This window comes from Manduca sexta, chromosome 27, assembly GCF_014839805.1.
Source record: "Manduca sexta isolate Smith_Timp_Sample1 chromosome 27, JHU_Msex_v1.0, whole genome shotgun sequence".
Classification (NCBI taxonomy): domain Eukaryota; kingdom Metazoa; phylum Arthropoda; class Insecta; order Lepidoptera; family Sphingidae; genus Manduca; species Manduca sexta.
The window spans coordinates 10,671,307-10,686,254 of NC_051141.1; the positions used below are offsets into that span (position 1 = coordinate 10,671,307).

The 14,948-nt window shown below is 33.1% G+C and overlaps 1 protein-coding gene across 1 annotated transcript in view; it reads left to right on the forward strand.

Moving 5' to 3' along the window:
- Positions 1-14,098, forward strand: part of LOC115444935 (leucine-rich repeat-containing protein 15) — a 46,164-nt gene extending 32,066 nt beyond the window's left edge. Inside the window, exon 2 of the mRNA XM_030170935.2 lies at positions 9,269-14,098. Within this exon, the coding sequence (XP_030026795.1) occupies positions 9,269-10,994 (1,726 nt within the window). The 3' untranslated portion in view covers positions 10,995-14,098. The remainder of the gene's footprint in view (positions 1-9,268) is intronic.
- The last annotated feature ends 850 nt before the right edge of the window (positions 14,099-14,948 follow it).

Genomic DNA, 14,948 nt, shown 5'->3' on the forward strand with positions numbered 1-14,948 from the left:
TGTGATTAAAAATGCTTACGTTTAATTAGTTCAAGCGTTTTGTATGGAATACATGTTCACTATACTTTACCCGCCATAGCAATGACATAATTTATTATCTTGGTCGAAATCCACTTTTGATCAGCTTAGTACTTGTGTATTCTTTTTCTATACACCTTTCTCAATTATAACCTCGACATTCACATATCTTATATGTTTTTCCTTATTAATTGAATTCATCTTTTCCTTGTCCTCTAAACTTCCATTTATAAAATTTAATTGCTCAATTTCACTCACTTACATTTTGATCTCCTTTCGTAACACGTCACGATACCGATATAAACAGTTTCATCACAAGTGTATACGCCAGTATTAAATACTCTCCGTTATGCTCACCCTCACTTTGTCCCTCAGATGCCGAGCGTCAATACGAGAACTAAAGATTTAAAAAAAAAAACGTTACTTCGCTCACTATGTATTTGTTGAGATCAATTTAAAATATTTTGAACATTACTTTATGAAGAGCTGCGCTGCCCAACACCTGAGGTACCCGATGGTGAGTTATTACCGCCCAGTTTTAAGTCGTGTCTTTTTAAAATAATAGAAATTTAACGCATTGCATTATTTTTATTATTGCAACAACATACCTAATTTATTTTGCATTGAATTTTAGGTAAGTTTTATTATTTTTTGCTTATTGTTACCTAAGATTTTACTGAACCTAGGTGAAGTGTCCCACTCAAGGCATATTGCCCACCACAAGTTTTCTCATAAAAATAAAGAGACAATGACCGAAAATACCCCTGATTTATTGTTACATTGTTACCAAATATTTCACTACATACGTGACTTTTTTTTTATTCAGTCAATTATTTATCGTTTCCATATAAATTTTATTTTGAATACTTTTAGGCCACGACCAAGTTTGTAATTGATTTATTTACTTCAAAGCATTTTTGGAAATAAAACCATAAGAAAAGAGTAATACTTAAATGTCTATAATATACATCCTTACGTAAATATCATATTGCGGCTGATGTAGATCACTCAGGTGCCTTATACGACCCACCAGCTATGATTTAGAAAAAAAAAATGTTTCTTGCTATATTGTAAAATATACGTCAATTTTTTGTTGGTAATTTTATTATTAAATATATTGTAATTGAATCAAAAGTTTATATTCTTTTCACGGAACAATTTTAATCAGGTGAATCATCAAGGGTGCCGTTATCTTACTATAATTCCCAATAATACGTGTCATCGAATTACATAAAAAATAATTTTACATTTTGAGCAAGTAAAATAAATATGATTATTTTCCATTCAAAAACTTTATCAATAAAAATACTACTGTATTATGAATAATTGATACTACTTTCCTCTGCGTTACAGCACGGAAAAATAATTGATGTAAATATATTATTACGATACGACTGTCGAGTCTGAAATTAAATATGAAGCAACCAAACCATAATACAATTATTGCAAAAGTATAATTACCTGCATCATTACCATTAGTTACGAGCATAACTACGCTGTTCTCTTTTATTATGTCTCCTTTCCCTTGCACTTATTTGGCCTCCATCTATTTTACGGTTGCAATAGTCATGACGGGAACCTATGCTTCTTAGAAATCTTCTGAAGAGTCCTCCTCATTACTCCGATTTCGTTTACTCTTCCTTCGCTATCTTATCCAGTCTTTTTTGGAACACAGTCCCATTCGAAGTTAGATCCTTCTCCCGATGGCCGGTTTTTAAAATGATAGTTCGGCAGCCGTTACCTTAAGGAGCATCATCTTCATGCTAACATTTAGTGTATCCATTTATGTGTCTTGTTTAAGTATATATTTGTATTCACGAATCAGCATTCACATAATACCAGCCCTATATTATATACTGTCTACTGCTAAAAGCACAGACCTCTTCTATTATTAAGAGGGTTTAAGGCCATAGTCCACCGCGCTGGCCTGGTGTGGACTGACAGATTTCACATAACTTCGAAATTCCTATGGTGAAATCTTAAGGTATCCTCACAATATTTTTGTTCACCGGTAAAGCGAAATATATAAATTGATAATACACACGCAACCGCGAAATTTTTGAGGTGTGTGCCTTGGGTTTGAACTTGTGGACATTGTCTCGGTCGACCGTTCCATTCCTCAGTAGGCTGTCGTGAATTTTTATTAATAATGTATTTACTAGGTTTATGTAAATTATTTTATAATTAGATATCGTGAAGTTCACTTTCTTATTCTTATTAGAATTATTTTAATAAATATTTCTTCACCTCTATATCTATACACCACCCATAGGTAGTTAACCTTTGCGTTAAGAATATCTATGGGCATTAAGACCTGCCATACACCTTGTGTTGACAATGTGTAAATCACCTACGTTACCTATTTAAATAAATTAGTTCGCAATGCTTTAAAATCAATTAAATGGCAGTAACCATTTCATAAACATGAACAATATCATAATAACAACTCTAGCGCAAGTTTATAATGAGAAAAGTTTTGTATGAGTTAGAAAATTACTTAATCGAAGTTTTTAGGGTACGAAGTTCGTGCGGACGATGACCACGGGTCCAATTCATCTCGTTTTATCACTTCTATGGCACTATAATTATTTGAATGATTTAGGCAAAGACAATATTATGACGAATTCATGCGTTATGGTATTTCAAAATTCAAATATTCTTAAATCTATACCTTCATAATATAATAAAACATAAGAACATGGCATTTTACACACATGTCATGTTCTTCTGTTTTATTATAAATCGAGAGAAAAGTAATAAAAGGGAAAGGTGCTGTCTAAAGTTTTTCTTATTCGTATAATATAACAAAAACCAGCAATTTCTAGAATTATTTGTTGTCTGTTTTTCTCTTGGTTTGTAAGCGCATATTTCCGAAAGTACTGAACAGACTTACATACAATTTTCACAGATGGACAGGATATACCTGAGCGTAGATTAAATGCTTTGGTTCTTTAAAATCCGATTAGGAAAAGTTATCGTCTTAAATATGTTTGCAATTTACAACTAAGTATGTAGACCTTTTCTGCGCTGATGGACTTTTATGCTTGAGGGCTATTTTATAAAAGTTTCCATAGTCTCCCCAATATACTTAAAAAACGTGTATTTTAGCAAAGCTATTCGCCGTCTCGTTTTAGAACCGTAGAATATTATCGTGACTTTGTCATTTGATATCAAAATAATTATCATATCGAATCTTTAGAACTCCTTATTAATATTCATAACAAAATATATTATCTATGTTATTTGGAATTGGGAGGGACTTTTCGTTTCGGTAATTTTGCCGTTGACTTTGAGCATCGTCAAAAAGTCACGTTGACATGATTTCACTCCAGGGGCATGATTCTCTACGACAATGTCGAACTTGTAACACGGCGTGTTTCGTTAACTTCGTGTTATGACTGTGTAAGAGTATTCTGGATGCTAATTTGACATTTCATGAACACGATGAGGTGTGACACATCCGCCTTACGGGCATGTTACGAATTGTCAAAATAACGTGCGGCAATCCAGCGCGTCTATGCGCGTTTAGACAAATTAATTATTTAGATACAACGACTGTATAATTTCTATTGACGATAGTATCCTCTTTACATCGTGAAAACTCAAATATAATATTCTACCTTATCAGAAACAAAACAAACATAAATCCTAAATGATCGAATTAATATTCAAACCTATGTTTTTGTATCTTGATAGTCAAATTTGTGTTATGGGCTCAGCGGTGAAAAATAAGCTACTTTACTACTGGCAACCCGACTTTTGACAACAATTGAGGTCAATCAAGTTTATTTTTCATTACTTCGATGTAATATTTCTATTAGTAAATAGATAGGCAAACAAATATAAAACACGAATGAAGGTATCTTTTTAAACAATGTTTTCTTAATTATGTACATTACAATTAATATTATGTAGTTTCTTTGTGGTGAAAGTTTTGTACCTATAAAGTTTGATAACAATAAAGATTATTGAAGAAATTTTTACTAGTTATACATTATTGTTGTTATAAGTAATTGGTAGACGTCTTAATCAAGGGCTTAGCCAGCTTTAAATTAAATATCAAAATCTTCAAAATGTGAATATCGATCCAGAGAAACAAAGCAAAAATTTCATGTAGGTAATCCCAATCATTTTAAACAATTACATACAAAAGTATGTAATCATGTTGAATCTAAAATTGTTTGTACAAACACTTCCTTTTTTATTTTAGGAGACCAAAGGCATCTTACATTGAATACTAATGTTAACAAAACTGATAATATCAAATGTAATAATAAAATTATTTACTTTTACAGGATAGTGAATGTAATGCAAGATATTCCAAATAAATAATAGTAAAATATACTCAGTTTTAACAACACATTATCTTTGTTTTATTTTTTATTTGTTGTTCAGTCTTAGATAACATAAGTAAAATTTCTATACATGAGTTTGAATGTTTGTTAATTAATCAGTTTCACCTTAATAACTAAATGAATGTGTATGAAATATGGTACTCAGACAGTGAGCTGTGGATTGAATTGAGTACTTTTTATTCCAAAAAGATTAATGTCGGTTGAGCGGCTAATAGAAGTTACTAGGTAATAGAGCTATAAATTTTTAAAAATAATGTTTAATAGGCAATATACACTTATTTTAATGATTGGTGGTAAGTCTGTTATATGTGAATGTCTGTCTTGATAGTTATAAGGTGTCTATGGCAATGTCTGTTTCTATAGCCAAGTTAAACTGTGTCCATGCACTGATGTGTACCAGTTTAGAGGAAATTGTAACTAGCGTAATTACTTTATAAGACTTAAAATCTTTGTCTCATTCTGAAAACCTACTGTGGAACGTCACATAGTGCTTTGCAATTCAAAGTTCCGGGATGGCATTGTAACTGTTTATGGGCGGTCGTATCGCTTATCATCAGATAAACGGCATCCTCGTCACATTATTTAACTAAATAAAAAAAAAATGAGTTAATGCCTTAACAATTTTGCACAAACTGCATTAGCACAACAGCATTTACTATTACTCATATAACAGCATTCGTGTAAAATCTTCAGTAGCATTAAATATATCAATTCAATTCAATTTTTAAAATGTGGCTTTAGTAAACAAATCAAGTAAATAAGTCTATGACATTGACATTTGACAATCATTTTGAAGTAATATTTTTTCGTTTGAAGACAATCACAGTCTACAGAAATTTCTTTAAATTATTTTTATATTCCTTTCATGTTTCTTACATTTAAGTATATACAAAAATGGGATTAAATAAAGTTTGGCAGTGATTTATTCGAGTTACATCATTTAATATCACGAATACAAACAAAAAAGCCTTTTCAAAAACCGATACTTGCCGATTCGAGGGGATGAAAGATTTCTGAACGCATTAACACACCGTAATATAAAAATATTAAGCATAGACAACCTATCGTATGGCATACACAATACCTATTTTTCAATTACGCATCGTGGCGCGTGTATGAAACGCGTTTGTGTTTAGAGCTTGTTTTGACAACACGCGTTTACGGTGTGTTATCGCGAGTGGCATAGGGAATCAACCTACAGGGTAACTAATATTTTGTAATGTGTGTTATCAAACAAATTTAGAATAAATACATTTTGTGCACTTACACTTACACATTTAATAACTTTTTATTAAGTGCTCGTATAAATAAATTTCGAAATTGGCGAAACACTGAGGAGTGACTTTATCGCGGTGAAAATTTGGTCTGCCTTGATTTATGATACATGTAGAGGCTATGGAGGTACATTTGGATATCTGCACATTTTACGATGTTATTTGGAACGATTAGTACAAACATTGTTGATCCATATTGGAAATTCGTATTCCATTCATTTACCCGCTGACACCGACGGAAGAGCAATCGTTGTTAAATGACCCGTTAATGTGTGTACATTCATCAATATATCCGTATATGTATATTGATGTACGATCATGGAATCGGATTATTCAGCAGTTTGACGTGACAAGTAATTCGCCATGTTATATGCGCGGCCTCAATTATTGAGAATGTATACGTCTACGTCTCTAAAATATTATTTTATTAATACCAGGTAACGAAAATCTTTAATATTATGGTATGGTAATATTATGGTATATAGAAAATAAAACTCCGCGTATGTAAACGTTTGACAGAAAGAGATGAAAAGATTTTTAGCTAAATAAATAAAGTCAATTTACAGCAACACGGAAAAGTATTTAACATTATTTAAAATTGATTAAATGCTCCTTTGAAATCCTAAATTATTTGCCGGGATTCTCAGCAGGGTTTTTTATTCAGTCTTAAAATATACCGTTCATTATTTATTGATATTGCTCGAAACGACATTAGTGTGCAGGTAACATAAAGAAATAAAGAATTGCATGCTAATTCATTTATAAATTTATTAACGATGTTGCGATGATGAAAATCATCTTGATTAACTACAATTCATTTTTTCAAATCTAGCAACACCTGTTAATTTAAATAAATACAAAACCTTTTTTTTATCCTAACTCCATTTTTGTTACCCTGGCAGGGCTGGCTTATACAAACACACCGGACTTTCAGGTGAGCGCTTTGGGCACTCGAAACCCTTGAAATAGAAAAATGTAAATGGCTTAAAGTATTGCTTATTCGTTAAATGGTGGTTTTAATACGACTTCTTATTTATGGATAAAATCTATGATGTCTTCTAACTCTACTAAGATTTAACAAGATTTAAAAACAAAGTTTCTTTTTACAATACATGACTAGATATGTACACTTGAAAACAAATACTTAAATGTAAACATATCGGTACATACATATACATTTTTATGAGTATTTAATTAGAATTTCGCTGGAAGTTCCCTTTAGAGCGCATGTCATCGCATACTGAAACATATTGAAGTCTATAATAAGATTGCCTCTGGCACCTAGATGGCCTTTTAAATACCCGATCCATATTCTGTCGGCGTTTCCGTGCGGTCGACTCTCTAGAGAAATTTATGGGAAAGTGTTTGTTTTTCTGCCTTTAAAAATTACAGTTCAATATTTATCTTAGAAAATGGTTCCGTATTTTAAAAGAATTTGGAGCTCCATATAAAATTGTCGTTGAATTTATGAGTTTTTAGCACCTGCGGGGCCGGTTATAACACTATCCATAACATTGTCATATTACTTTGTTATATTTACTTGAGCTACAAAATGAAGAGTTCTCTAGGATTAGCCTCTTTTATGTTCTTGTGGCATTCTAAACTTTATTGTGGCATTCTGTGGATTTCAATTATTTTATTTGAATGCTGGTTTTAGCAAAATGGTTTTTAGCTATTGCCGATAGAATCTTATATGTCGTTTAGAACTAAGTAGACATATCTATGTGTAAATAAATAGTTATTTATTATTTATTTTACATTAATTTATAAGACCATGAAGTGTCGAAATAGAATTAATTAAAATGTTCTTTTGAAAAAGATTATGCACATCATTACAAAAATGGCAAAGCAAGCTTTGTGAAAGTACGTACGTACGTACGTACCTATACGTACCTATGTACAATAGATTGAAACAAGAGGAAAATAAATGAACATAAAAATCTTTTTGACATTTGCTTAAAATGTGATATCTTGGTTCCCGAACTTGTGACAGGTTGAAGATAGGTTTCATCGAATATAAATCGATTGTGTCACCAACAGGGATTTCATGTGACGAACTTGTAAAGTGATAGAATGAGCGCGTGCAATATCTTTCCGAGAATGCTCATTTTGCCACAAAACAGACTTTTTAATAACTCTGATTATATTATAGTCTTGTGAGTTTACTACTCTTAATATAAATTTATTTAATTAAGAACTTAGTGTTCTTGGTTGTAAGATATGATTATGAAGTTAATAAAAAATAAAATATAAAATAATATCTATGAAATATCCAGAAATAAATTTAAAGAAAATAATGGTTAAACCACGTGAGATGGTTAATAGTAATATGAAAATGTTAATGGGGGTATACTGCTAAAATCAATTTTTCTTTCTTATTTTCTGAGAGTTAAATCTTTAAAGTTAATTTAAATTTAGATTTTGTTAATTAATAATTAGGTAAAGTTTGATTTACATTAATTTTTTGGAAGGGAATGCCCTTCCAAAAAAAATATGTACATCATTCCCTACTTCTAAATATAATTTAACTCAAAGATGACTGACTGACTGACATAGTGATCTATCAACGCACAGCCCAAACCACTGGACGGATCGGGCTGAAATTTAGCATGCAGGTAGATGCTATGACGTAGGCATCCGCTAAGAAAGGATTTTGATTAATTAAGGGGATAAATATGGGATGAAAGTTTGTATGAAACTTTGTCAATTTTAAACCGATTGGGCTGAGACTTTGCATGCATAAAGCTACTATGACGTAGGCATCTAAGAAAGGATTTTGATAAATTCCATCCCTAAGGGGATAATATAGGGGATGAAAGTTTGTATAAATCTTCTTAGATTTTCGACTTATTGAACTGAAATTAAAGATTGGAGCTACTATGATGAAGACGTTCGCTTAAATAGGATTTTGATAAATTCAACCCCTATGGGCATAAAATTAGTTTGAACCTATCAGTACCGGGAAAATATGTAGCAAGACGTATATCATACAGTGGAATTTTATCCCGAAACACTCCTTCACGCGGGCGAAGCCACGAGCAAAAGCTAATTACTTATATTTCCGATACGTTTCGGACATATACCCGTTCCAATATTGCTTATTCTTTTAAAAAATCATGTTAAATGTGCGATATTTTTTGTAAAAGCGGGGTTTTGCAATGTAAAAAGTAATTTCATTTTAAATTTATCTTAAGTCTCTTTATTTAAATTCATTTTAAAATTTATATAGGCAGAGAATTTCATTCAGAGTTCGGAGTTTCGCGTAATGAATGACGCTTACTCCCGTCAAAATGCCTTTTGTTATCTGCGTGTTATTTTTCAGGGGGTTTGGATTCCGCAGACAAAGCGAGGCGCATATTTCACAAGACTCTAATCTCGTTCCTAGTTCACAGAATTTGGGCTTTTTTGCTCCAAAACATGAATGCTCCCAAATTTATTGTATTTTTAACAAATAAATACATGTGTTTGTATGGTTCTACTTAAATGTTTAATGTAAAACCAAAACATTTTGAACAAACTAGCAAATAAGTTATGACATATAATATTATGTTTTTTATGTAAGCAAAATATTATTACTTTTGGAAAAATAAAAATACAATGTTATTATTTTTATTGTTTCAGAAACCCAACGGGTTGGATTCTGACGTCAGTGCTGCTGGCAATATCATTATCTGAGAGTGTCCGCGGAGCAGAAATCACGTGTCCTGATGAATGCTCGTGTAAGAGCACGTTTGACCCGGCGGAGGGCAGCATGGTGCGTGTGACGTGCAGCCGTGGTGACATGCACATCGTGCCCGTGGACTACATCGATCGCAGCGCACATGTTATTATCATATCTGCTCCTCCGGGTCACCCCAACTTCCTTACGATCGGGCCCATTTTCACGCAGCCCACGCCCTTCGCCAATCTCCTTGAGTTACACATCGTAAACTCAAACGTCCCTTCAATCGGACAATATTCCTTTTGGGGCCTGCAAAACTTAAGGCTTATAAATCTTACACACAACAACCTGACAAGTATTGGTGCTGATAATTTCCGAGGCCTTTTAAATCTTACAGATTTATATCTCGACCATAACAACATAGAGCAAATGGCAAGTGAAACTTTCAGACATCTAACTTCACTGAAAGCGCTGAATTTGGCAAACAATCGCATCTCTACGTTGGTGCCAAGGCTTTTCAGAATGTTAGCGAAATTATCTTTTTTGGATCTAAGTGAGAATCCTTTAGCTGATTTAAATCCGGAAGTGTTCAAGGATGTACAGCATTTAAGAGTGTTTAAGTGTAGACGATGTCTATTGAGAAGAATAAATACACAAATTTATCATCTGGTGCCTCACCTCGAGGAATTGGATTTGGGAGAAAATCAATTCAAATATTTGACCTCCGACGAATTTATAAGCTTGAAAAAGTTAAAAAAACTAAAATTGGACGGCAATCAGTTATCGGTGGTTGTGGACAACATGTTCGGGCGAAATCAAGAACTCCGTGTATTAACGTTGGCACGTAATCGTCTCGCCCTGCTGGCGCCAGCAGCGCTCACCAATTTAACCGCCCTTGTACACTTGGACATTAGTCACAATAAAATCGACAGATTCCATTTGCAAACATTCGCACCTGTGGTCGATTCTTTAAAAACTATAAACTTTGGAGGTAATAACTTACCATTAAACGAAATTGCAATCGTACTACAAATTCTACCGGAGATTCACGGCGTGGGTTTGGCGAATTTATCTATACAAGAATTACCTCCAAATTTTTTCATTTACAATGAGCATCTCGTAGCTTTAGACATATCTTGGAATAAATTAACAACTTTCCCATACAAACTTCTATCGAAGACAAAGTTTTTGCAGCGGTTGGATATATCGCACAATAAGTTGCAAACATTGAACGAACAGGACTTGCAGAGGCTAGAAGCGATAGCCGAGGTGAACTTGTATAAGAATCATTGGCACTGCGACCAGTGCGGGGCCGTCACTATGCTACTGTACATGGCGACCACCGTGCTCAACGGCACGATACGGCAGTTAAAGTGTTATTCGCCCATGAGATTACACGGGACTAACTTCGGTGAATTGAGCTTCGATCGACTTGATCCGTGCCCGACCACGCACGAAGCTCAGATGAGCGTGATCGCAGGGCTGATGTTGTTGTGTGTGGCGGTGCTTGCAGCCGTGGCTGCGGCGCTGTTCTGCACGAGGCGCCGCGCTGCACACTACTACACCAATGAGGAGAAGCGACGCGAGCGCGAACATGAGCACCCCGACGAGCTGCTGGGGCATACGGAGCTGGGCAGCGTGGCCACCATCCACGCGCCCTACCAGCTCGTGTCCAAAGGGAGCTAACAATGCGCCCAGCCGACGCCTGCGCCGCCGAAAACGGTGCGCGTTCTCCTCGACCCACCGACCCCCCTCGCGTCCATTTCTACTGTTGTCAACGAATCGGTACCCATGCGTTATTACATTGCGGCTCCACCACCGCCTATGTTTAACTCTAATGATATTATGTGATACGAATATGAAGACGATCTGGTGTAAACTGGAAGACTAATAGTTTGCGCAGTGTCGTGTTTATATTATTAATGTACATATATTAAGGTAATGTTCATGGAATATAAAGACTATTTTTCTATAATAATATTAGAGTTTTATATAAAAAAAAACGTTTAAGATTTTATCAGAAACGGGACTTATAGGTACTAAGTATATTATATGTAAGTTTAAGTCATGTGGTAAATAGCAGCTAACAAAACTTATAATATTAGATATAATAGGAGTATTTTAAGGATAAACATTTTTTCTTTAATTCTAGTATTAATGTTATTTTAGATAAGGAGACACAACTTAATAATTTAAATATTATTTATTTTATAGTATATTAAATAACATGATAATCTTTTAAGATACAAACCATAAATACATAGTTCATGACTTTTTTATAACTAAATAGATACATTTACTTATTGCTGATTTTAATTTATCCAATAACATGAAAAATTATGGAAAACATATTATAGTATGTACATAGTAGATTATATCTGTTGTACAGTTGACAAAAAATATTCAGTTTTAAGGTGTCTACTAATATACAGTTAAAAGAGGTACACTTATTCCCCATATAGGAAAAGAAATAATACGCCGTTAATATTGTAATTGTAATGTATTTTGTATTAATTCTATGTAACCGAAAGAGTAAGATTAAAAAAATAATTTCGAATGAAATCATCGTACTTAATTTTTTTATTTTGATTCTAATCTACATTTAAAGTCAATATCTTGAGCACATTGAGGTATCTTTATTTGATATATTTTATGTCTAACTAATTCCATGGGGAAAGTTTGATAACAGTTTAAAGTTTATCGTAACTTATGAATTGACGATATAATTAGCAAAAGAAGCATAATGTTACATCCTGTATACATAGAGCCACTAGAATACAGTTTTTACTTAGGACGCGGTTCGCCTCGTTACAACTAGTATAATCCGAATACCTTTGTTACAACTAGAATTTCCTAGTTCTAACTACAATTTACTGCTCCCAAATCTCAGTGTTGCATAAAATTAGTTTGAACTTTGAATAATAGAATCAGTTTGAGCTGGCAATCAGTTTGGGTGAAATGGTTTTTTACTAAACACCTAAACGTGAAGTTTTTAAAACATCTACACATATGGCGTGTTATTTTTGTGTAAACGCACTATTTGTTTATTGTAATGAATATGGTAGAAACTCACGGTACATCTTCTTTCTAACATGAATAGGCCCACTCGTCCGGGGACTGGGACACGACTGTCTTACAAAAAGCAACGTGAGGCGGTATATTCTGAGTAGCTAGGGGTATTGCTCGAAGGCCAAATGCCCTGCCACATTTCCTAATCTTTGCCTGTCAGTTTGGTAATGATGTATGTATCCATGATTTTTTCATGGTGTTTATGGGGCGGTAGTGTTAAATAAAAATAGGATGAATAATCATGTTCAACAGAATTGGAATACGTATTAAATATATAAAAATATTATCGTATAAAATTAATTTTATTAATATTTTTGTTTGATTATAATTATTGTTAGTCATTCTGAAATGAATTAATTATGACTCTATTCATATTATAACATAATTATATAATGACTAAAATTTTTATTTAAATAACATAACATCTTAATTCATAAAATTATTTTAAGCTTTAATAAATATAAAGTAATTAAATACAAACCGTGGAGTACTAAGGCGTAAGAGTGCTGTTAACTGTAATTGAACCGGACGACGTGGCTCATAATTTTGTACTCACATGAGAGGTTAGCCTCGAACGTAGTGCAGGCAGTTCGTGACTTCATCCTCCAATGCTCGATAGCCTTTAATAGTTTTGGGTTTCAAGGGGAATAAACGAAATCGAGAGATACACTGCCTTTTTGGATTCATAAAAAAGGTCTGTACTCCATAAGACATAGTATTTACTTAATACTATTCGAACCCACAACTTGAATTGAACAACCAGTGAAATCTTTACGCGACATTACTGAAATTACAAACTAAAGCATTTTCACAAGTTATCGGTCGAGAGGAACTTAGTAATGAAAATATGTCGCTGGATATCGGACTAAAAAAACAGGTAAAGAACATAATACACGAGAATACTACGGGAAGAGTTTATACATCTACATAGACGAAACTACGGGCACAAGTAGTCTCGTAAAATCATTTAAAATGTAAATTGAACTCATAAACTAATTTTGATCATTAATTTTCAAATGCTCTATTTGCTATACTCTATTTAAATATGCTCTACATCATATATTTTCATTTAAAAAAAAAAGGTTTCATTTTAATAATCACCAAACATGTAACCAGGTGGTAGGTCTCTTTTATGCAAGAGGCCGAGTGGGTGGGTACCACCGCTATGTCTATTTCCGCCGCTAAGCAGTATTGTGCAAACAGTGTTGAGTACCGGTTAGAAGGACATTGTAGCCATGATCATTACAGGGCATTAAGAGACTCAACATCTAATGTCTCAGGGTGACGATTGCAGGATAGTGACACGCAGAGCTTTGTAATTAAAAGTTCCGGGTAGTGTTGCTAATATTTATAGGTAGTCGTAATGCCTACCATCAGGCGAATGACTTCACCCCTTTCGTCATTCAATTTATTTTTTAAATCACCACATTTTTTACCCATGCTTTTATAAAAGATGTTCAACTGCATAATATTTTCGGTCTATTTCAGCGCATAGAAAGTTCATTATTAATTCTACGGACAAAACCCTTCCAGTTGGGAAGATCATTATGTCTTTTATACATTTTTGTAAAGCTCAGAGTTATTGTTATATTTTCTAAATTATTCCTATTTTGAAAACAGTAAACAAAGTGTGTCAGTTTTAACGAATAGAGTTTTATAATCGTGCCTAGCTTTATGTTTGTTTAATATAAAAGTCAATAGATTGGAGTGTGCGAAGCCCAAATAAACTTGTTTGGACACTTGTTTGTTGTTAGTTCCTCTCGATAGAGTTTGTAAAGCATTTCACTGATATTCTTTCTATTAGAAAAATACCTAACTTCAGTAAAAGGAATTTTACGTTACCACATATCTCTATAAGCATTGTGTATAAAATTGTTCGTTCGAAATAAACATTGACGGTTTTATTCCTTTCATTCGATTGTTGTTAAAGATTTAAAAAGTATTTTGGTAGGTAAGAGACCAAATCTATATTTTAACACGTTAAGAAAAAACTTTGTACCTCTTTTTAAGCAAATTGCACGCCTGAAGGTGTGACAGATTTCGCATAATTAAAGTTCACACGGTTAAGGTGGAAAAATAAAATTAAAATATAATATGCGTTACAAATATTTTATATTCGACGGTCGAATTTCGACCACTGAACAGACACTAGAAATAATAAATTAAAAATTATTTTTTTGAGATTATCATAATTATTTTTATATTAGCAGGTAGATTGGTTATTATGTGGTTGCGAAGGTACAAATACTAACGTCGGGGTATTAGTTCTGACATGCAACAGAGTAATTAGCAATACCGGCTCGTAATTCATTAGATCCGGTTTTTTATTCGAATCATAGTTACTCCGTTGTCTTATTTATTCAATTATAATTCGCTGTTTTATTTCGGTAATTTTTGGTTTTGTTACGGCTATAAATGAATATAAGACATTTTAGATAAGATTATATCGTAAGGCATTTTAACCACAATAATTTATAAGTACTCATAGTAAATATCATATGACATAGCATACGTTAACAATTACCATACATTTATACTCGCAAGATCATTATAATGGAAGTAAAATCTAAT